We start from the raw sequence: 23574 nt of genomic DNA on the forward strand, positions 1-23574 counted from the left end.
TCAAATGGTGCAAGAACAACAACCCGAGTCTCAACGTGGACATCAATGGCTCTGCTGTGGAGAGAGTGAAGAACACAAAGTCCTTTGGTGCGCACCTTACAGATGATCTAACCTGGACCTCAATACCCCTCACTGCCCCATTCTAACAACTTCCCACAAGAGTACCATCAAGAGTGTCCTGCCTGGCTGTATTATGTTTGGTTTGGAAACTGCAAGGCATTGGACCACAACACCCTACAAAGGAGAGTAAAAATCACCCATTTGTGACATTTACCAGCAGCGTTGCAGATGAAGGGCCTAAAGCATTGTTAAGGATCCCCACCAACCATCCCACAATCTCTTTGACCCATTACCATCAAGAAAGCGGTCCAGAAACATCAGGACTCGGACTGCCAGAATGAGAAACAGCTTTTTCCCCTTCGGCTGTGGAACAATGAATATCCTGCCACCACCAAGGACTTGACACTAGGACAGCAAAGTGTTTACTGTACCCTTTACCATTTACCTGTGCTGCACACTACATGCATCTTGAATTATATTTTATTAACTTATTTAATAAATAAGTACATTTGATGTCAGAGAAGTATATAATATTTTGATTTATGTGCTACGTTTAGTATATGTTTTGTGGATGCACGTTGTTTTGTTTGGCTGTATATATGTACAGTCGGATGACAACAAACTTCAACTTGAACTTGAAATGTTGCTTCCATTTGTTGTAATGGGCACTGTAGACATGGAAAGTGGACGCTTGCTTCCAAGTTACATTAGTGAACCAAGTGCAAAGTATTTGTAAGCCTACGCAGGATATGTATAAGAATGGTCTTTCATTTAATGTCACAAGCAGCAGGAGTACAGATTTTTAATGTCTGGATGGTGGCCAACACCTGGAATGCCACAAATGCATGGAACGAACTAGAAGTTTAACCTCTTCTGCTCTGACATGCACAAACAACATAAAAACAACTGAGAATTTAAAACTGACTTCATGTACAATATCACATAAAATGCTGGAGGAACTCAGCAGGCCGAGCAAAATCTGTGGAAAAGAATAAACAGTTGATGTTTCGGGCTGGGACATTCCATCAGATGAAGGGTTCTGAAAAAGGGTCTCGGCCCGAAATACCGATTGTTTACTCTTTTCCATAGATGGTGCTTGGCCTGCTGAGTTCCCCTAGCATTTTGTGTGTGTTACTTGGATTTCTTGCATCTGTAGATTTTCTCTTGTTTGTTTTATATACAGTACTTTCTTCATTCATTCTGCTGAATCAGAAAATCTTAGTAAGCGATATTCTTTTACTCAAAAAGTACTCCTTTTGTGGAGAGCTATAGAAATGAACTATGCTGAAACTGATTATTGAATGGATCAGAACGATCAAGTTGTGGTTAAGCACTCTGCCACAAATTTGTTCGCTATTAAGTTCAGTAAAGTTGTTGCCCATAGTGTAACAAATTCCAAATGGCATAAATCTAATGTGAGACACTGATATGCACAGTCCTGACTGAGTCAACAGAATCTGTAGTGTTTACGATACGAATGCAAGCCAATTTCAAGGGTTAAGCATGAGCTAGAATGGATCTATAAATGGGCTATCTGTGGATGGCTATGATATCAGTATCAAGAATGCAATATCTGATACCTCTGTTCAAGACAGGAAATAGAAACAGCAGAGACAGTTGTCAATGTCACAAGTGGAGGGAACATAATGCCACAGGCAAGCTGGCCACGCCTCAGACCAATGGAACCATTTCCCTCATACATGGCACAGATAGAATATCGGCCCCGAATTTGATGAGGACACAGAGAAAGGTTAGAAGGTTAACACTTGAGGCATTCTACAAACAAACTGAGCAGCTATTGATATTATAGCTCAACGTATAATTTACACATCAGCATATCTTTTTAAAACAGCAACTGGAGATGGCCAACTTATCACACAACTTGTGGGTTGCTTACGCTAACAATTTCTCAAGTTCATCCTCATCCATGTCCAAATAAGTATTTCATGACAGACATTTACACTGTTGCCAAGCTAATATTATCATCACTGAAACATTAAACAGGAAGATTTTATGATGAACTTGCACCAGATGAAGATAGTTGGCCTTACAGATTAGTTATAGTTAGATAATTTGACTGATAACCATTGTTTATTTTGTTGAACTGTTAAAATATCGTTTCCAAACATTCCTACTGTTTCAGTAACTTGGTGATAAAATACTAAAGTGGCAGCTTGTGCATTATTTCTGAAATTACACTACAACCTCCAAGTTTAGTAAATGGCAAACGATCACAAAACTTGTGGTCACTGATAATAAGCAATCCTGTGACCGTACCTCAAACAAACCTCTATCGACAGGGAAAAGTCTCTGAATCACCTGCAGAGACTGCTGGAAACTTGTGAGGAACGGCAGCCAGCAGCAAGCAAATGAAAGCAACACAACAAGAGCTATTTTGATCAACCTGGTTAACCTGCAATACAAGAGAAAATATTGTACTTTTGGAACAGTTAAAGCTCATTTTCAACTCTTGGGCATTAATATCCACAATCAGAAAAATTGTAACATTCTCTATACAAAGCTGTTCTTTAATGAGCACGCCATAAATTTAGTTGTCAGATTTTAATCTTTCCATATCCCTATAGCATCTACTACAAGTATACAGTATAAGCACAGGTATAGGATTCTATGGGACTCAAATGACAACTCCTAAAGACAGTCGAAGTCTTATGTGCGAATGTATAAAATGTGTTAACTAGCAACGCCAATTTTTTTTAAATCTTTGCTTAATTTCTGCCAGTGGGAAGATAGAGGAATGGGAGGCTTTTAAAAACTTGCAGAAGGAAACTGAGAAAGTCATTAGGAAAGAAAAGATGAATTAGGAAAGGATGCTGGCGACCAATATCAAAGAAGATACTAAAAGCTTTTTTTTTTAAGTACATAAAGGGTAAAAGAGAGTCGAGGGTAGATATAGGAAATATATAGAAAATGACACTGGAGATATTGTAATGATAGATGCAGAGATGGAAGAGGAACTGAATGCACATTTCACATCAGTCTTCACAGTGGAAGATGTCTGCAGTATACCGGATATTCAAGAGTGTCAGGGAAGTGAAGTTTGTACAGTAAAAATTATGACTGAGAAGGTGCTTGTGAAGCTTAATGGTCTGAGGGTGGATAAATCTCCTGGACCTGATGGAATGCACCCTTGAGTTCTGAAGCAAGTAGCTGGAGAGATTGCAGAGGCATTAACAATATCTTTCAAGAATCGATAGATTCTGGCATTGTACCAGATGACTGGAAAATTGCTATTTACTCCGCTATTTAAGAAGGGTGGGAGGCAGCAGAAAGCAAACTATAGCCTGACATCAGTGGTTGGGAAGTTGTTGGAATCAATTGTTAGGGATGAGATTATGGAGAACCTGGGGGCACATGACAAGATAGGCCAAAGCCAGCATGGTTTCCTGAAAGGAAAATCCTGCCTGACAAACTTACTGCAATTCTTTGAGGAAATTACAAGCAGGGTAGACAAAGAAGATGCAGTAGACGTGTACTTGGATTTTCAGAAGGCCTTTGGCAAGATGCTGCACATGAAGCTGCTTATCAAGGTAAGAGCCCATGGAATTACAGGAAAGTTACTACATGGGTGAAGCATTGGCTGGTCGGCAGAAAACAGAGAGTGGGAATAAAGGGATCCTATTCTGGATGGCTGCTGGTTACCAATGGAGTTCCACAGGGATTGGTGTTGGGACCATTGCTTTTTACGATGTATGTCAATGATTTGGACTATGGTATTAATGGATTTGTGGTTAAATTTGTCGATGATACAAAGTAGGTGGAGGAGTGGGTAGCATTGAGGAAACAGAGAGCCTGCAGAGGGACTTAGATAGTTTAGGGGAAAGGGCAAAGAAGTGGAAAATGAAATAAAATGTTGGAAAGTGTATGGTCATGCAATTTGGTGGAAGAAATAAACAGGCAGACTATTATTTAGATAGGGAGAAAATTCAAAATGCAGAGTCGCAAAGGGACTTGGGAGTCCTTGTGCAAGATACCCTAAAGGTTAACCTCCAGGTTGAGTCGGTTGTGAAGGCGAATGCAGCGTTGACATTCACTTCCAGAGGTATAGAAGCTAAGAGCAGGGATGTGATGTTGAGGCTCTATAAGGTACTTGTGACACAGGAGTGCTGTGTGCAATTTTGGGCTCCTTATTTTAGAAAAGATATACTGACATTGAAGAGGGTTCAGAAAAGATTCACAAGAATGACTCCAGGAATGAAAGGGTTACCATATGAGGAGCATCTGGCAGCTCTTGGGCTGTATTCCCTGGAGTTCAGGAGAATGAGGGGAGATTTCAGAAACATTCCAAATGTTAAAAGGCCTGAACAGCTTAGATATGGCAAAGTTATTTCCCATGGTAGGGGATTCTAGGACAAGAGGGCACAACTTCAGGATTGAAGGATGTCCTTTTAGAACTAGAATGCAGAGAAATTACTTTAGTCGGAGGGTGGTAATTCTGTGGAATTTGTTACCATGAGCGGCTGTGGAGGCCAAGTCACTGCATTCTCTATACAGTGCATTCAAGGCAAGAAAGGTAAACTTCAGCCCTGATATTGGTGAACCTGACATATTTGTGTAACCATCTGACAAATGGTCATATTGTCATCATTCAGTGAATTCAACATTAACATCTAACTAGTAAGAAAGGTGTCTTATGAAAACTATGTCTGGACCATCACAACCCAAGTTCATGGTCCAGTGCAGCACCTAGGAATGCTAAGCTGTCGTCGATGTTGAGTATTTGGATAAGGCCGTTTCAGGTATACTTCCACTGACTGAACAGTAGTTACTCTTCAAACAGACAGTTCTTTATTTCACTGTAGCTAGCGAAAGCTTGTGTGTTATTTCTGAAGGGTAACGTGACTGAAACAAGTGATATCTGCTACAAGCTTCTAGGTGAAACTATGTAAACCTGATGTTATGCTTCCCCATTTTACAATGTTGAAAATATCATGAGGCTCTGAATTGCTTTTGAGATTAATGGGTCGTAAAGGAATTACATCATTACTTTCTAATTAATAGATACATAATCCACTTATTTTCTCGCCAACTCTTTGGAATACATTGATTTTAGGTGGATTATAGTTCTGAAAAAAAATCTGTTTGTCAATATCTTGAACATTTATAATTCTGCACATTTATTACTACAGAATAAATGATAAAAAGATCTTCCAACTTTGGGTCATACCAGGCAAGTCAAATTCTTTCTTCTTACAGTTCACACTCTTAACCCATCAACTTTCCAAGTTCGGAGGTAAATTATAGCATTTCCATCAGAGAAAATGACACTCAAATCTGACACTGTCAAATGTGTAGCCTATTCCATATCAATCTCGACTCAAATGCTTACTGATGGGCATTGTACAACTTCAGACACCAGAAAATTATCCAAAAAGATTGCAGTTACAAGGAATATTTGGAAAGAAGCTAATAATTATTCTAAAAATAAAGCTTGGATTTGTATTTAAGTCACTTACAGAGCAATTGCAAAATAGAACAATTATGAATCTTAAAATGGCCTTACCTGATTTATCTGACACAGCAAAACTCAAATTCTATTAGTTTTCAGTTACTCACCCTCCACTGCTCAGGTCTTTCAAACAGCTTCCAAGTAGATAGCAGAAAAATGGGAGAGCATGATAAAGTTCCATTTGCTTATAATTAAGAGCTGAGCAAAATGCCATGGATCCCAACAGGACCCGGCCTTTCAAAAGGCCCAGCAACCCCCACAGTGCAAGGCCCAAGCTGATAGAGTTGTATGTGCTTTCATGTTAAGGACTGCATAAAAGTATGAACCCAGACTGGACATGAAATAAACCAAAGCTGCCTACTTTCATAAAAGGATTTTTTTACCAGAAGAATATCATTCAACATTTTCAAAACATATTATACAAGCAGGATTTAGGTAAAGTGTCAGGACACAGATTAAATTTAATGCCTTTCAAATTTCACTTGGAGACAAACTAAAAGATTTTTTAAAATTGATTTAGTTACAATCAAAGGTGGTATTTTAATTCATAATTATTTCCATTCTCTCAGCACCTCTAGAATGTTGAACATTAATTCTTTGTTTCATAGATAATGAAATCAGTCATGAAGCACACCAGTAGGTTCTTCAGCCAACAGCATTCACACTGCCCATCAGGCAACCTCAACATTGCTCAAAGATTTCCTCTCACATTCCATTTAACTGCACCTACCCCAATTCTCCCATTACCAGGGGCAATTGACAGTAGTGAATTAACTTACCAACCAGCATGCTGGAACAAACCAGAACACTTGCAGGAAGCCCTTTTGGTCAGAGGAACAATGCGCAACCTCCACACGGACAGCGCCCCAATTTGAAGATCACACCTAAGTTTTTGAACCCACGGGGGCTGATATTGTTACCTTCCATGAGTGAAAATTACAACAAAATCCGATCTATCCTCAAACAACTATCACACGTATTTCCCAGAAGACCAAACAGCAGCTGGAACCACTATTAATTTTCTTCCCCTGAATAACAGATTTCAGTCAGTGTTCGAGAAACTAGTAAAGTCCAGGGACTGACCCTGAGATCAGTCTATCCCATGAGGCTGAGTGCCAGACCATGTCAAACAATCACTCAGTGAAGCACTCAGGGTCGATCTATGTATTACCCCATTTCTTAAAATAACTGAAAGTCACCATCAGTAAGGATATTGAAAATGCCCATGGTCAATAAGTAGTAGTCCAGGATAGAGTAATGCACACAGCAAATACGATACCTGTGAAGAGTAACAGTAGAGCTTGTAAGTTTGTAATATCTTTCAAACATTAAGTTGAGTTATGAAGCCATAGGGCAACACAGCACAGATACAGGCCTTTCGGCCCAACAAGTCCTTGCCAACCACCCATGCCCACCCACCCAACTAGTCCCAATGTTCTGTGTTTGGCCCATACACCTCTAAACCCCAACCTCCATATACCTACCCAAATGCTTCTTAAATGTATATTATTGTAATCAGCTCAATCGTTTCCTCTGGCAACATACAAAATCATGGCTTTTGATAAGTGACTTCAGCACCCCCCTCACTCAACTTTCATTACATTTCTCCATAAGATATCAACATATGCTGCAAATGCAAATACTTTATATGTCTACAGTATGGCACCCATATCTCACATGGCCTTTATCAGTTTGCACAACTGCAGAAAAAAAAACTGAATTTAACTTATGTTTACCAGAGAATACAAGCAAATTGTCCAAAAGGGGCCTCTGTGGGGAAGTCCAGCTAATTATTTTTCTCTGCGCTAATACTCAAAGGTCTTCTTGTCTATGTGATTTATTTTGTTTGTGTTATTTCACGACATGAAATCATAATGTCTCAGTATCCGTTCTTCCCAAGTTCGGGTTAGATGGCAAGTGCAATTGGCTATGATGGTCATCTTAGTCAAGAGTGTTTCTGATCAAGCTTTCTGACCACAGGTATGCCACAATGGAACATAGTCTAATCTTCACTAAATGTTAACAAACGCATTTTGTTGCAGTGCTTATTTGAAAACAATTAGCAATACAATTGAAGGAAGTGGAATAGATCATTTGGTCCCTCAAGCCTACCCTATCATTCAGCTGTCATTTTTCTGCCTGTTCTATGTAACCCCGTTTGCTGTTTCAAACAAAAGTTTTAACTTTATTTGTTTGGCTCACTTTTGCATGGTAGAGTTTTCTGATAAGTTAGAGAGAATGCTAGACAAAAACATTTCACAGACACCACTTATAGTGTACTCAACAATACAACTTGAAAAGAATGGGGAAGTATACAAAGGAAAGGGTGAACAACTTCAAGTTTCTGGGTATCAATATTTCAGAGGACCTACACTGGGCCCACCACATGACTACAACCATAACAAAAGCAAACCAGCATCTCTACTTCCTTAGAAGTTTAAGGAAATTGACATTTATACTGTCTTTATGTATGTTTTTGACAATAAACTTGACTGCAATCTCCTATCAAACAGAAAATGCCACAAGACAGTATGTGGAACACATTACAACCATACAAAATGCAATAAAATAAAGCTAAAATAGAGCTATACAATAACTTTGTACTGTGAACTCAACGAAAGAGTGAAGCGGATATGGTGGTAAGATCCAAGTTCCATTCCTGGAACATGTAAACAGATGTCAACAGGATTTGAACCACAGGTAGTAACATTCATTCCTTCCTTTGCTTGAAAGAAGGGCAGTCTCATTAAAGAGTCAAATCATCCAGGGCACTGCAAATAAAGGTTTAATGCTTGTTGGCAAAGGAGGAAGTTAGCAACAATACCAGAACAGAATCAGGCTCAAGCATTGTGATCTCCACAGCCAAGTACACAACTGCTTATCTACACTGGAAAACGTGAACCTTGTTTAAGATAATCATTAAGGATTAGGGCCTTCAGGAGAAAGTAGAGAAATAAAATATTCAGAGATAGTAAAAACATTTGTGTTCAGTATTTTGCCAAGACGGTTGCCAGGGATTTATGCCCTATGACACAGCACGCTGCGGTCTTGTGTGATTTTAGACACGCAACGCAGATGCTAATTTAGGAACACTTGCTCACTGCGCACAACTAAGAACGTGAGGCAGTTAATACACAATTGCAGCTGTTACCTTTATATGAACTACTGATAATTACTTGGGATGAACAGTAAATAAATGTCATTACTGCTCCCTCTCAGCTGTTGATTGCCCTAGTTGTCTCCACCCCCTGCCTCCCCACCCCCAACCAGCTTCTCAGGAAACGATTTCAAAAATTGCTTACTAGCCAAACAGATCTGGTTTCATGGCATATGTACGTTGCTTGTTATCTTGAAGCACCCACCATAGATCAAGGAAGCCTTCACCTTGACTTTTATCAGCATTTAAAGCACGTTAATGATTTGGTTTTGTTGTTTGAGTATATAAAAATATCAGTAAATCTAACGATAATTCTATAATGTGATAGAATTTAAGACCTCAAGCCAGTTTCTAATGACATTACCCTCAAGTCAGATAAGTCAGTACATCCTAAAAATGAACTTTTATTCTGCCGTTATGCTCCATCCCAAGGACTTAACTGAAACTCTCCACTCAAGTCCAAAAATGACAAACTGCAGTAAATCATTTCTTGATTCAGAACTGCAGTTTAATCAATCCATAGAAAATATTTTGTTTCTTCTTCCAAACTCTCCCTTCACTTGCTTTTTATCAAATAAAATAACAGTTTTTACGATATGCTTCCATAAGTTTCTTTGGACCAAGCTGACACTCATCACTTAAACCTACACGGAGAAAGCAAACTATTTTTCTGGTGGGATGCTGCCTCATTACAGTGCAGTAATTTCCCTTCACCCAACACTTGTCCATCAATACAGAAATATACACACAGAGATGGCAATTAGGAAAGGAAGCATTCTCTACTGGCAAAATGGCCATTATTCTCAACCTTGAACCCACCACCCATACACGAATGATGATTTTCATTATTTTGTATCTACAGTCACCCAGTCAAGTACTTGCAACCGAAATAAGCTTCTTCATTTCAATCTAGGCATTTGAATCTGGAACAGCTTTGATTCTGCAATGCATTTAACCCACTGAATCCCATTACCTCATCAATACTTTGAGCTGGTAATGTATTTAATGTACTCTGCTCTGGAAAATAAACTTGTATTTAGTCGAACTTTTTACAAAATACATTATGAGAGTGGTAGATACTATGCTAAGAAGTAACAAAGGATTTATGAAAGGATACGGAGGACAAAATTGAATCCTCCTCCCAAATCCAACTGACTATTTGAGTAGATGATATTGTCCACAATTTCTCAATGAGTACTCAATGGCTAGATTTGCTTCTGCAGTCTTTAGTTCACAGATTATGTCCAGAAGACTAATGAAAGTATAAGTGAATAACAGTGGTTGAGAAAACAAGTCATCTTGGACTAACAATCACGATAAATAACTTATTTCTTAAACAAAAGAGATTTGAGAATTAAGTAGTACATAGGGATAGAAAGGAAGACAAATAAAAATAAGGTACGAATTCAAGGCAACTCATCAAAAAACAAACACGAAAATCTGCAGGTGCTGGAAATGAACATTGACTTCTTGAACTTCTAGTAATGCCCATCCCCCCCTTTATCATTCCCCATCTCCTTTTCCAGTAATGCCCCCCAACTCCCCCCTCTCCTTCACAATTCCCCATCCCCTTTTCCAGTATTAACCCCCACCCCCCTCTCGCCTTCACCATTCCCCATCCCCTTTTCAGGTAATAACCCCCACCCCTCTCTCTCCTTCACCATTCCCCATCCCCTTTTCCAGTAATGCCCCCACCCCCCCTTCACCATTCCCCATCCCCTTTTCCGGTAATAACCCCCACCCCCCCCCTTCACCATTCCCCATCCCCTGTTCTGGTAATAACCCCCACTCCCCCCTCTCCTTCACCATTCCCCATCCCCTTTTCCAGTAATGACCCCCACCCCCCTCTCCTTCACCATTCCCCATCCCCTTTTCCAGTAATGACCCCACCCCCCTCTCCTTCACCATTCCCCCACTTTTCCCAATAAAATCAAATTGTTAATTTATTTTTAAAAAGCTAAAGAAAACAAAGTTTTAATTAAATTCTCCAGAACTCTCAATCTGAAGCAACAAATGCTGCACAATTTAATTGTTCACTTTCTGGGCAAGTAAAGTTGTCTGGCTGTCATTAACAGTTATTATGTTGTTAAAGGGGTACTTACACTGTTAATTTACCAGATTAACTTTCTGTGGTGAGTTTAATAGCCAATTAACATGCACATGCAGCAATTTGAAATTCACTAGGTAGGTAAGGGCAAAATGCTGCTTTTGTGAAAATTGTGCAGCACAGTGTGGCAAATTGCAATTCAAAGGATCTCTCTTATTCACCAGAACATATACCAACAGAAGATTTCAGTTATACACAAATGTTCTATCAAAATCCAGATTCTTTCCAAGCATCTTGATTCCCTTAATTTCAAAAAAATCTGCCAATCACAGTCTTCAATATACTCAACCACTGCCTCCATTGCCATTTGGGGTTGAAAATTTAGAGGACACGTGATCCTGAGGAAAATAACTTCACTTACCAGACCAAAAGGCCAAAAAAAGCTGCTGGATATTTTTCACTCTAATAACATGGCACATCGCTTTTTCTATGTAAATTTATTTTCAAGCCCATTGTTTTCAGAAAGGAGTGCCACAAAATGGAGCACAGAAATAAAGCACACAGTAGAGCACACATCAAGTTCCACACAAGGTTGAATGAGAGTCATGTCCTGCAATTTCAGCTGTGCATGAATGGATGACACAAGAAAACATATACAGTCTTAATGGTGTGCATCACAACAGGACATGGCTTTGCAAAATAATAATCCATGAAGCTACCAAATAAATGGGAGCTTCAAATCCACATAGCTGCATCACAGAAAGTCTATCTTAACCATCAACTCTCTGAGTGAAGTAAACAATGAGAGGGAGTTTAAGTTTATTATCATTCAACCATGCTCACGTATACCACTAAACGAGACAATGTTCCTCTGGACCAAGGTGCACAACACAGAACATGTAAGTCACACACATAATATACAAGGTAATATTATCACAAATAAAATAATAATAAGGTGCATATACAGGTTAATAAGTAAATTGTATAACACTACTGGTGCTTCATACATGAAGAGACTGGGTGGTGGTAGGGAGTTCAATAGTCTTACAGCCTGGGGGAAGAGGCTGTTGCTCATCCTGATCGTTCTTGTCCTAATGCTCCAGTACCTCCTGATGGTAGGGCATTAAGGAGATTGTTGGACAGATGGGAGGGATCATTGAAAATGCTAAGGCTCCTCTGTATGCAGCACTCCTGATAAATATCTCTAATGGATGAAAGAGAGACACCAATGCTCCTTTTAGCAGTTATTGCAATCCTTTGTAAGAGGACAAGTGGTTAGTCACCTTGCAATTCCTGTACCAGACAGTGATGCAACTTGTCAGGACACTCAATGGTGCTCCTGTAAAACTGGTTAATGGGGAGGACCCTCACTTGCTCAATCTCTTCAGCGACGCTGCAATGCTTTCTTGACCAAAAAGGTGGTGTTGAGGGAGCAGGTGAAATCATCCATTATGTGCACTCCCAGAAACTTGGTGCTCCGAACTCTCTCTATGGAAGAGCTGAGTACGTGCAGTGAGGAGTGGTCAGCCTGCACCTTCCTCAAATCCACAATCACCTCTTTGGTCTTGTCCACATTGAGACTCAAGTTGTTGTGCTCGCACCATTCTACCAGCTGCTCTACCTCATCTCTGTATATCGTCTCATTGTCATTCTTAATGAGGCCAACCACTGTCTACTTTGTCAGCAAAAAGCATGATTAAAAATACCAGGAAACAAGCTGCAGTAAAGAAAGTAACTGCTAGTTCTCCAATGATATAGTCTAATTGTTCTGATAGAAACTTGTATTTTCTAATTCTAGCTTTGAAATGACCTTTTATCAGAACCAGAAAGTTATTTCAAGCATTTTCTAGTTTTATTTCTGATTTCCAGTACCTGCAATTTTTTGCTTCACAAAATACCAATGCCATTTGTTTGATTCTTGGAACAACTATCTGAGACTATCTTCTACTTACAAAATTAATTGTTTTAAAAAGTTGATATTTTAAGTATATGGCTCAAGGCTAAAAAAATCACAGCAAGCACTTGCTTAATAACTGATTTTTAAAAATTGCAATAGTAATATTGAATGCAATGCCTACCTTCATGGTCTCTGGACCTTCACAATGAAGAATATAGTAAAGGATCGCCGGGATATATACACTGAAGTCTGCCACAAGCACTAAATAAAATTAGTAGTATGTTAGAAATGTAAATCAGAATCTTACTGCATGGGATAATAAAAAGCCTCCAAATGGTGAAACCTTAGTCCACAGGTATGACTTTTGATGTTATCTTTCAAATGCTGAACCCACGTGCTATCTGCTTCAACAGATTTTCTTGGTAATTAGCTCACCATCCCTGTTACACCATTCCACAACTGTTAGTCACTGCAATGTACCTCCTCCACAGGCTACTGATTTCATTAGGTCTACTTCTAGACAATCAGTAGGCATTAAAAACATACTTTTCACCATATCAAGCTTGCCTAAATAAGACCTGGAATCAATAATATTTTACTACTTTCTCTTTCCTTCTACCAAGGACTCCAGCACCATTTTTAGCACTACCAACACCATCCTGACCATTTAACTCAGTACATTCCACAGATACATCTTAAGATATTTCAGCTTGCATGGAGTATAATTGCTCACTCTTTCAAACCGGTTCTATTCTCGACTCCGTTTGTCTGACTTTGCTGCATATCCCACAAAATGCTATAATATTAACCCAACATTCAAAGTGACTTGGAGAAGGATATTCCACATTTCTGCAACCATTCTGCAAAAAAATGCTTTCTGATTTTGTTCATCTGAGATTACAATCTCAGTTTACCGAATAGATCATGGAATTCAGACCATTTTCCTGGTCAGAACTGCTAATTTGCTTTTCTTTGTACTCTTAGTTCTCAAGCTTCTAAGGATTGTAGTCTGAACCTGGTCCATCTAAAAGAGACCCATCGTTCAACAACGTGACCTTGAGGAAAAACGTAACTACAATCTGGGTCAAACTGCTGCAGATTGCATTCCACTTTCCCTTCTGCTGCTTTAGTCCATCTCAACTTCAATGTGACTTTAATGCATGCAGTGTATGAGGAGGAGCAGGGACACATTCTTTTTGATCTGCATTGTCTAAAATGATTGTGCAGAAAATCAAGAACTAACTGAACCCAACTGACACTCCGAGATCACAAGGAAATAGCCAGAAGAAATGAAAAAATATTTTTGGTGTGGGCCCCAATCTTTCTGGGGCATCTTACTGCAGTATTTCCAATGAATCACATTTCTTTCGGATTTCTGGTCTGGTATTATTTTCTCCACCACGAGTTCAAGTCCATTATTTCACACCATAGAGTCAGCTTATCAAATTATGGCTCAATATATTCAGTCTAGCCCCTGACCACCAACAGCCCAATTTTCCCACACAAATACAATCTATCACAAAATATCATGGGTCTTTTGATTCTATCTACTGGTCCATGCCATGGTTTAAAGCATTGAACCATGGGGACAATTTGCAATAGTACACTGCATGTATTGTGGATGGGACTCATTGGATGCAATGAGTCCAGACCAAAATGGTTTGTAGAAACCCAGAGGCTTCCTCCTCAAAGTATTGGTTGGAAATCTCTAATATCATGTCAGTTTAGGAAGGAACAATCGCCTCACTCACAGCTGTCAATAGACATTTCACATTGAATTTTAATCAACACATTACACCTTTAATGTATGGGACAGAGAGAAAAATGATACTTGTAATCTAACCAGAATGATTCCTAACACAATAATGTATGCTGGCAGGCCAACGAGAGGACAGGCCATAATGGATCTAGTACTAGGCAATGAACCTGGTCAGGTGACAAATCTCTCAGTGGGTGAGCCTTTTGGAGACAGGGACCTCAACTCCATAACCTTTACCATAATCATGGAGGAGGATAGGAGCAGACGGTATGAGAAAGTAATAATTGGGGAGAGAGAATTATGATGTTGTCACGCAGGAACTGGGAAACATAAATTGGAAGTGGATGTATTCAGGGAACTGCACAAGAGAAATGTAGAAGTTGTTTAGGGAGCACTTACATGGGGTGCTGGATTGGTTTGTCCCACCCACACAGGACTCTTGAAAGTGATAATGCTGTTGGGAAGGTGCTTAAGAAGGGACTTAGGAAAGCTAGAAGGGGACATGAGAAAGTTTTGGCAAGTAGGATTAAGGAAATCCCCAAGGCCTTCCACATGTGCATGAAGAACAGTACATGAGTGATGGTAGGACTGATCTGGGATAAAAGAGGAAATGTGACCCTGGAGTTGGAGGAGGTAGGGGAGATCCTCAATGAATACTTTGCTTCAGTATTAACTAGAGAGAGAAACCTTAACAAATGTGAAGTTAGTACAGAACGGGCGAATATGCTGTTCTTATAGGATGATAAGAAGGGTAGATTGAGTGGACAACCAGCACCTTTTACCCCATGGCGGCAGTGGTTAATATGAGAGGACACAATTTAAGGTTATTTAAATTTAGGGGGATGGTCAGAGGTTTTTTTTTAAAAAAACAGCGAGTAGTAAATGAATAGAACACATTGCTAGGGGTTGTGGTAAAGGCAGATACATTAAGGATACTTGTGACTCTTAGAGAGGCACATGGAAGAAAGGAAAATGGAGGGCAATTGGGATGGGAAGGTTTACATCAGGGGTACCCAAAAAATTTTATGCCATGGACCAATACCATTAAGCAAGGGGTCCATGCACCCCAGGTTGGGAACCCCTGGTTTAGATTGATCTTGGAGAACGTTAAAAGATCAGCATAACATTGTGGGTTGAAGGGTTTCATTGTGCTACACCCTCTGAGTTCTAGCTCCACATGACCAGCAGAATTCTCTAGATCCCCACTGAACAGGTGTTAATGAAAGTTGATCTAAGACTTTGGACAGAGGGTGCTGCAGCAGAATGTTCAGTCTGAGACTATGGCTGACAGTAACATACACATTTCTCCCTCATCTACAAAAGCAGAAGCCGCACAACACTTGACTTCATAAGAATTAATCAACCATCAGAACTGCATAGCTTCCATAAAGCTATTTTTTTTAATTCCTTATTATAATCAGTATACAGTTTTGTGACTTTCCCAATGTACAGTGGATTCAGGTTAATAGACCACTGGTTACCTGGGGCAGCCAATTATTTGGAACAACTCTTAAACAAATCGAAAAAATACCTGGGATTCCCTTCATTAATTTACAATACCATTCTGCTTAATTGGGACAGGAAATGGTTAAGCACATGCACTTGTGAGGCTGTTAGACACTACACTGTGCTTAGAGTGAACAGTTGCATGTGCTTATATTATGTTATCCATTTGCAAGATGGCTCCAGTGAACCACGGTAACGCTCTGCAGGCCATGTACAATACTTGTATGCATACATCTTTTGAATTACTATCACTGCAATCTGAAGCATATAATTTCTCTTTAAAAGTACTTTTAAATCGACTTGGAGTCATAATCTTAAAAAAAACTACAGCACAACAACAGATAGTTGTTGTTTGGCCCATAAAGTCCATGCCTTACCATTTAACCTGCCAATCACACTGACCTCCACTTGGACCATAGCCCTCCATACCCCTCCCATCCATGTACCTATCCAAACCTCTCAAATATTAAAATATTAATCGCATCCACCACTAGTGTTGGCAGCTCGTTTCACACTTTCACCGCCCTCTGAGAGAAGTTTCACCTCATATTCCCCTTAAACATTTCATCTTCCACACTTAACGCATGATCTCTAGTTGTAGTTCCACCTAATCTCAGTGGAAAATGCCTAATTGCATTTACCCTATCTACACCCATCATAATTTTGTACACCTCTATTGAATCTCCCTCAATCTTCTATGTTCTAGGCAACAAAGCCCTAGCCTATTCAACCTTTCCCTATACCTTAGATCCTCAAGTCCTAGCAACATCCTCTGCACTCTTTCAATCTTATTTACATCTCTCCTATAGCTAAGTGACCAAAATTGCACACGATACTCCAAATTAGGCCTCGCCAACATCTTATATAATTAAAATGATAACATCCCAATTCCTGTATTTAGCGCATTGATTTATGAGGGCCAATGTGCCACAAGATTTGTTTATGACCCTACCTGTGACGTGACTTTCAAGGAATTATGGATCTGTATTCCCAGATCCCTCTGTTCTACCACACTCCTCAGTGCCCTACCACTCACTGTGTAAGAACTATCCTGGTTGGTCCTCCCAAAGTGCAACATTTCACTCTGCATTAAGTTCCATCTGCCATTTATCACTCTAATTGTGCAGCTGATCCAGATCCTGCTGCAAGCTTTAGATAGTCTTCCTCATTGTCCACTACACCCCAAATCTCAGTGTCATTGGCATATTTGCTGGCCCAGTTTACCACATTATCATCCTCATCTTGATATAGATGGACCCAGATTGAAAATCTGGCTGAGTAATGCCACAACAACAACCTCTCACTTAATGTCAGCAGACCAATGAGCTGATTATTGATTTCTGGAGGAGGAAACTAAAGGTCCATGATTCAACCTGAATCAGAGGATCAGAGCTGGAGAGGGAGAGCAACTTTAAATTCCTTGGTGTTATTAATTTGGAGGACCTGTCCTTGGCCCAACTCGCAAGTGCAATTACGAAGAAAGCATTGCAGCGCCTCTACTTCCTTAGAGTTTGCGTTGTGTAGTGGAGAGCATACTGACCGGCTGCATCACAACCTGGTATGGAAACACCAATGCCCTTGAATGGGAGAACCTACAATAAGTAGTGGATGTGGCCCAGTCCATGAGCACATTACTGCAGGAAAGCAACATCCATCATCGGGGACCTTCACCACCCAGGACATGCTCTCTTCTCGCTGCTGTGATCAGGAAGGTGGTACAGGAGCCTCAAGACTCACATCACCAGGCCCAGGAACAACTATTGCTCCTTAGGCATCTGGCTCTTGAACAAAAGTTGAGTTTCACTCAACTTCACTTGCCCAATCATTGAAATGCTCCCAGAGCCTGTGGACTCACTTTCAATGACTCTTCATCTCATGTTCTCGATATTTCCTATTTATTATTATTTCTTTGATAATTTTGGTTTTCTTTAACTTTGACTGTAAAAAAAATCTGTACAGACTCTAGCCCCAAAAAAATGTGACACTAGCTGAAAAAGATACCCTACTGGACCAAATTAAAAGCTATCCGCCCAACACCACTTATCGTCACCTGAACAGATTGCCAAAATCTACAATTGCTAGAACAGGCATTATGAGAGGGACAACAAAGAATATTACCAAAACGAAAATGTAAAGATATTGAAAAGGGTCTCAATCAATGGCTTTCCATTGTAACTGTACGAGTTGTGCGTGTCGGTGAACCAATGTTAAAAAATAAGTCAAAGGAGCTAGCTAGGAAGCTGGATTATGAAGATTTTAAGGCAACAGTTGGTTGGTTGTCTCAATGGAAATGTAGGCGCATTAAATTCAAGAAGGCACATGGTGAGAAAGGTAGTGTTGATGCTGTATGTGCAGAAACATAGAAATCTACAAACTTCTCACTTGCTTCAAAAATTTTGTGCAGATATCTACAATGCCAATGAAATGGGCCTTTTTTTTAAAAAAATCATGCCACACTGGATGATTCCTTTTGCTACAAACACCAACATAATCAGGTTCAAAATAAAACAATGGGTCACGTAACTGTGCTGCATTGTTCAAATACGTCAGGAACTGATAACAAGAAATTGTTGATTATTGGGAAAAGCATTAAACCTTGATGCTTTAGGGGCTAAGAACGGACAGTTTACCAATTGAGTACTATGCCAGTGTATACTCACAAATTCATTCATCAGTAACCATTACGAACCACTACACAGTTTTATAGTACCGCAGTAATATTAGTACTGTTCTGATTTAGTCTGTGTTTCATTTAAATGCATTTGTTACTCAGTTAGATGGTGGTTTGTCTTGTTAATACCTTTTTAAACCATTTCCAAGGAACTGGATAATTGGAGCAGCCACTAAATTGGGCCAAAACATACTGCTCCTGACATGTCCCAATTAACTGGAATCCACTGTACTTAATTTTCATACACAAACATTTCCACCTTTGTCATCCCTACCTACATGTTCAAGCCATAAATGCCCAAGAAATATTAGTCACTACCGGGTGTGCTGTACAAATCTGTGGATATCTGATATTCCACTTCTGGCACTGACAATCTGATCTGTGCACGTCTTTGTTTGATAATTTGCTGGCCCAAGCAATGAAGGGCAAAACATGCTTAAACCCTGTGTAATTAAACAGCTACCAGATTATGAAAGTGGGAATGTTCATAACAGTCAAAAAAATGTGCCATGTTTCAGAGGGTCCACCTTTTTCACTGGCCTCACTGCTATGATGTTGATATTGTTGGTTCTAAAAAATATTCGGTCAGTGACCAGCCAAAAGGCGCTGTTGAAGGACTTAATGAGGAAGGTCCCATTGAAGGTCAGGATACACTTTCTATTGTATGGGATGATGATAACCTGGCATTTATTTGACACAAACATGTTCCAGCCTAAATCTAAATACACTGCAGTCATACAGCATGGAAACACGCCCATCACATCAACACTGACCATAAAGCACTCATCTATACTTATCCTATAATTTTCCTCTAACTTCCCTCAACAACCCGTCAGCCTGCACTGTGGATAATATCGTCACAGAGTTAAACAGCAGGAAAGAGGCCTTTCAGCCCAACTACGTTGCCCAGCAAGCTTGTCCCATCTGCCTGCATTTGGCCCACAGCCCTTGAAACCCCTCCTGTCCATCTGGATATCTAAATGTGCCCACACCAACCACTACTTCGGGCAGCTTATTCCAAGTATGCACTGACCTTTATATGAAGAAGCTGCCCAAGGTTCCTTTTAAATTTCTCACCTCTGAATTGAAACCTATGCCCTCCTGCTTCCAGCACTATACATATTACAGTACCAGTTAAGATGTCTTTGCTGCACTAGACAAAACCAGACCACCCTAGAGAACCCCTCACAGTTACAGGAAAAACGTACAAACTCCACGCAGACATCACCCGAGTCAGGATCAGATCTGACAGTGGAGCGGATCTCCACACCACTGTTTCACTTTTTATTACCCCCTCCCCCTTATACTACAGCACGAACAGGACCTTTGAAAATGCTAACATCCAAAACGGCTCTTAGGCTGACAAAAGAGCTTTGCTGGTGAAGCAAGCTGCCACTCTCCACCCCCACACTGTGCTTCCCCTGCCCCGCCAGGTTTGAAGTTCTTAGTTACCTGTTGCTCTCATGAATAGTTTGTGCCCAAGGCTCTCGTACCCACGAGACACATGAAGAGTAATCCAATCAGGATTTATTGATTCAGCTCTGAGTAAGAAAGAAACACACAAATAAATTAGCTGTTTTTATATGTAGGTAAACACACACACACACAGTATATTTATTTATTTTATTATAAAAATAAATGTGTAGCCTCAAGAAAAGATACCCAATATCTCCTTCTCCTACCCCAGAAAAGAAATAGCTCTTGGTATGAAGGCCTTCAATAACTTAACCAAGTGCACAACCTTTAAACAGGAGCCTGAACTGCTCTCAACCATTGAAGAACTCACACAAGGTGCTTGCTCTTAGAGAATCAAAAATAGGTAAGATGCAAGGTGTACATTCATCCAACGTTTTATTCAGTACCTCCTGTACCTAATAAAGTAGCCAATGTGTGTATGTTCATTGTTGTCTTCTGCTGCTGTAACCCATCCACTTCAAGGTTCAATGTATTGTGTCCCCGAGATGCTCTTCTGCACTCCATTGTTGCAATGCTTGGTTATTCGACTTTTCACCTTCCTGTCAGCTTGAACCAGTTTGATCATTTTCCTCTGACTTCTCTCATTAACAAGGCACTTTCGCCCACAGAACTGCAGCTCATTAGATGTACATTCTCTGTAAACTCTAGAGTCTGCTGTGCATGAAAATTCCAAGCGATCAGCAGTTTCTGACTTACTCAAACCACCCCATCTGGCACCAACAATCAAAATCACTTAGATCACATTTCTTTCCCATTCTGATGCTTAGTTTGAACAACTGAACCCCTTGACCAAACCTGCATGGTTTCATGCAATCAGTTGCTGTCACATAATTAGCTGATTAAATATTTGCATTAACAAGCTGGTGTACAGGTATGCCAAATAAATTGGCCACTGCATGTATATAAAATTCCACATAGGAGATTCAATGCAAAAATTTAAGTATTTGGGATTTGTAGACTGAAAACTGGTTGACGGAAAAGAAACTGAGCAATAGCAACTAATGTTTTATTTAGGGTGATCAGCAATGACAAGTGGAGTGCAGAGCAGTGACTGAGCCCAACAATCCATGATATACATCACTGATTTGGGCAAGGGAACCAAATGTAATATTTCTAAGATTGTCAATGGCAGGAAACAGGATGGAATAGTGACTTGTGAGATGAAGCAAAAGTGTGTCAGCCAAATCAGACAGTTGACTGAGCAGACAAATATATATGGTGAATGCAGGACATTATGGGAAGAAATACAGAAAGGAACCATTATTTAATGCATCCAGATGCTTTTGGACACCAACCACCTAACGTGAACATTTAAATGCAACAGGCAGTTAAAAAAAAAAGAAAACTACGGCATTCTTCAAAGGAAAAGGATTTGAATACCAGAGCAAAGAGCAAACTACTACCATACTTGGACGGGCCACTTAAGCTGCGTGCAGTTCTGGTACCTTTATCAAATAAACAATATACTTGCCACAGAGGCCAGTGTGACAGAAGTGCACCAAATTATGGGATGGCAAGACAGCTATATGAGAGACTGGATCCACAAGCTTAGAAGAATGAGAGGGGACTTCATTGTAACATACAAAAATTTGACTACCGAGAGAGAATGCATGCAGGAAGCATGCTTGCCTGGGTCCAGAACCAGTGCTTCAAGATACAAGGTAGATCTTTAGGACTGCAACAGCGAATAAAGTTTTTCACCAGAGGGTGGTGAGCAAGTGCAATTCTGTAACACAAAAGGCTGTGGGGGTCGCCACATATTCGAGAAGATGGAGAGATTTCCAGACACTTCAAGAGGTGGAAAGAGAGAATGGGAATGTGGTATGGAGTGAGTGTTAAATGGCACTGCAGCCTCAAAGGGCCAAGTTCTTTACTTTCTAACTCAATATTAGGAGCTGTGAGTTTAAGTCAACTGAACAATTCCTAAAGCTCCTGAATAAGAACTTCACACAACGTTTAGATGGTAATTTACAGTGGGGCACATTTACAACTCAAAGCTATTCTTCACTGGCACATTTCCTTAGCGACAGAGCACCATATAGGCCCTCCCGGCCCTTTGAGACGCAACACCAAGCAACCCTCCGACAATCCCGACAAACCCTAATCTAAACACAGAACTACTTACAATGCCAATTAACCTAGCTGGTATGTATTTGGACTGAGGGAAGAAGCAGGAGGACCTGGAAGAAAACCCACACATTCCACAGGGAGGGCATATAGAAATTCCTGACCGAGAAAGCTGGGATTGAACTCCGATGCTCTGAGCTGCAAAGGCGCAGCGCTAACCGCTACGCTATCATAGTGCCTCGCGGTAATATTTGGACAATGTTATTAACAAGGCACATCAAGAATGAGCCAAATCTCGACCTAAGTCAATGCTATTGAACTTTCCCCACTGTAGGGCAGAAAGTGGTCAGTTATTGATCAGAAGCTCAAATCCATACCCATTTTACACTGAAGAATTCTGATGAACAATAGCAAAATACCAAGCTGCCCTTGTATTAGTAGAAAGAACTTACACATATGCACAAAGCAGACTGTGGTAAGCAGTTAAAGGTGGATAATCAAGTCCCCAATACTTGAGATCATTGTCGCTTGTATTGAAGTACCTGAGAGAAATAAATTGACAATATGTTCAGAGGTTGCTGGATCTTGGGTTGTTTATAAAGCACATTTCATAAAGTTTATTTATTAAATGATGCTGTTTTTAGCAATGCCCTCCCAGAGGTGATTGTGCCGCATGATAAAGAATCCTGCTCTCTCAGATTCAGGAAGAGGTTTTAGGTGAGTTAGCCGTTCTCAGAAGGGTGCACACAATCGTGCTGCAGTTGAGTAAAGAGGGAGAGAGTCGGACATTGCAGTATCTAACGCCTCTTTCTAGAAAGATGTTAAATGAGATTATGATCATAACATTTCTGAAATAGTTGAACAGCCTCTTACTTTTTTCCATCTGGGCTCACGTACAAAGAACTTAGTAAAACTATTGCAAAAGTGCCAGAATCAAACCACTGCTATGGTAGTATGGAAGAGAGAAAGGGTTGGAGGAAAGAAAGGAAACAGATTATTTTTTTTAATCAATCACATTTTAGAAAAAAATTAATAGATGTCCTTATCTCCTTACTTAACACATCTAAATGTTAGTTAATTGCACTGCAAAATCACAAACCATTGATGGACGGGTAAATTGAACGTAATCTCCTGCCAGTGCCTCTGAGCTTCATAGTCTCCATACATCGGTGGCTTACTAGCACCTGATAACAGAAAAAAAACAGCTGTAGAGATAACATCAAAGAGTGTTCTTAGTGAAAGTTATGCTACTGAGAGCAACTGCATTGCCTCTGTGTACAGAGTGGGAAAAAAGTAGAAAAAGAATCCCATTCTGAGGCTAATTGACTGTCTGCCTGCTGCAGCAGTACAGTTAGTGAGGAATATCATTTCAGTAGTGAGAAAGTATTATCCAAGCTTCCTGACTCTTGATGTAGACCATAGAACAGATTACAGTATTCTATAAAGTGAGAAGGCTAGGTTATTCAG

General features: G+C 40.0%; 1 protein-coding gene across 2 annotated transcripts in view; it reads right to left on the reverse strand.

Annotated features, from left to right (window-relative positions):
• alg6 (ALG6 alpha-1,3-glucosyltransferase) overlaps positions 1-23574 on the reverse strand; it is a 50409-nt gene that overhangs the window by 25585 nt on the left and 1250 nt on the right. The window contains exons 2-8 of one of the 2 annotated variants that reach the window (XM_059984419.1): positions 23207-23291; positions 22560-22649; positions 20017-20105; positions 12810-12889; positions 6739-6806; positions 5635-5814; positions 2380-2473 (exon numbers count right to left, since the gene is read on the reverse strand). In XM_059984419.1, coding sequence (XP_059840402.1) covers positions 2380-2473; positions 5635-5814; positions 6739-6806; positions 12810-12889; positions 20017-20105; positions 22560-22649; positions 23207-23291 — 686 coding nt within the window. Of the gene's footprint in view, positions 1-2337; positions 2474-5634; positions 5815-6738; positions 6807-12809; positions 12890-20016; positions 20106-22559; positions 22650-23206; positions 23292-23574 lie in introns of both variants that reach the window. The other variant, XM_059984418.1, reaches the window with a different exon arrangement.

Source organism: Hypanus sabinus, chromosome 11 (assembly GCF_030144855.1).
Source record: "Hypanus sabinus isolate sHypSab1 chromosome 11, sHypSab1.hap1, whole genome shotgun sequence".
NCBI lineage: Eukaryota > Metazoa > Chordata > Chondrichthyes > Myliobatiformes > Dasyatidae > Hypanus > Hypanus sabinus.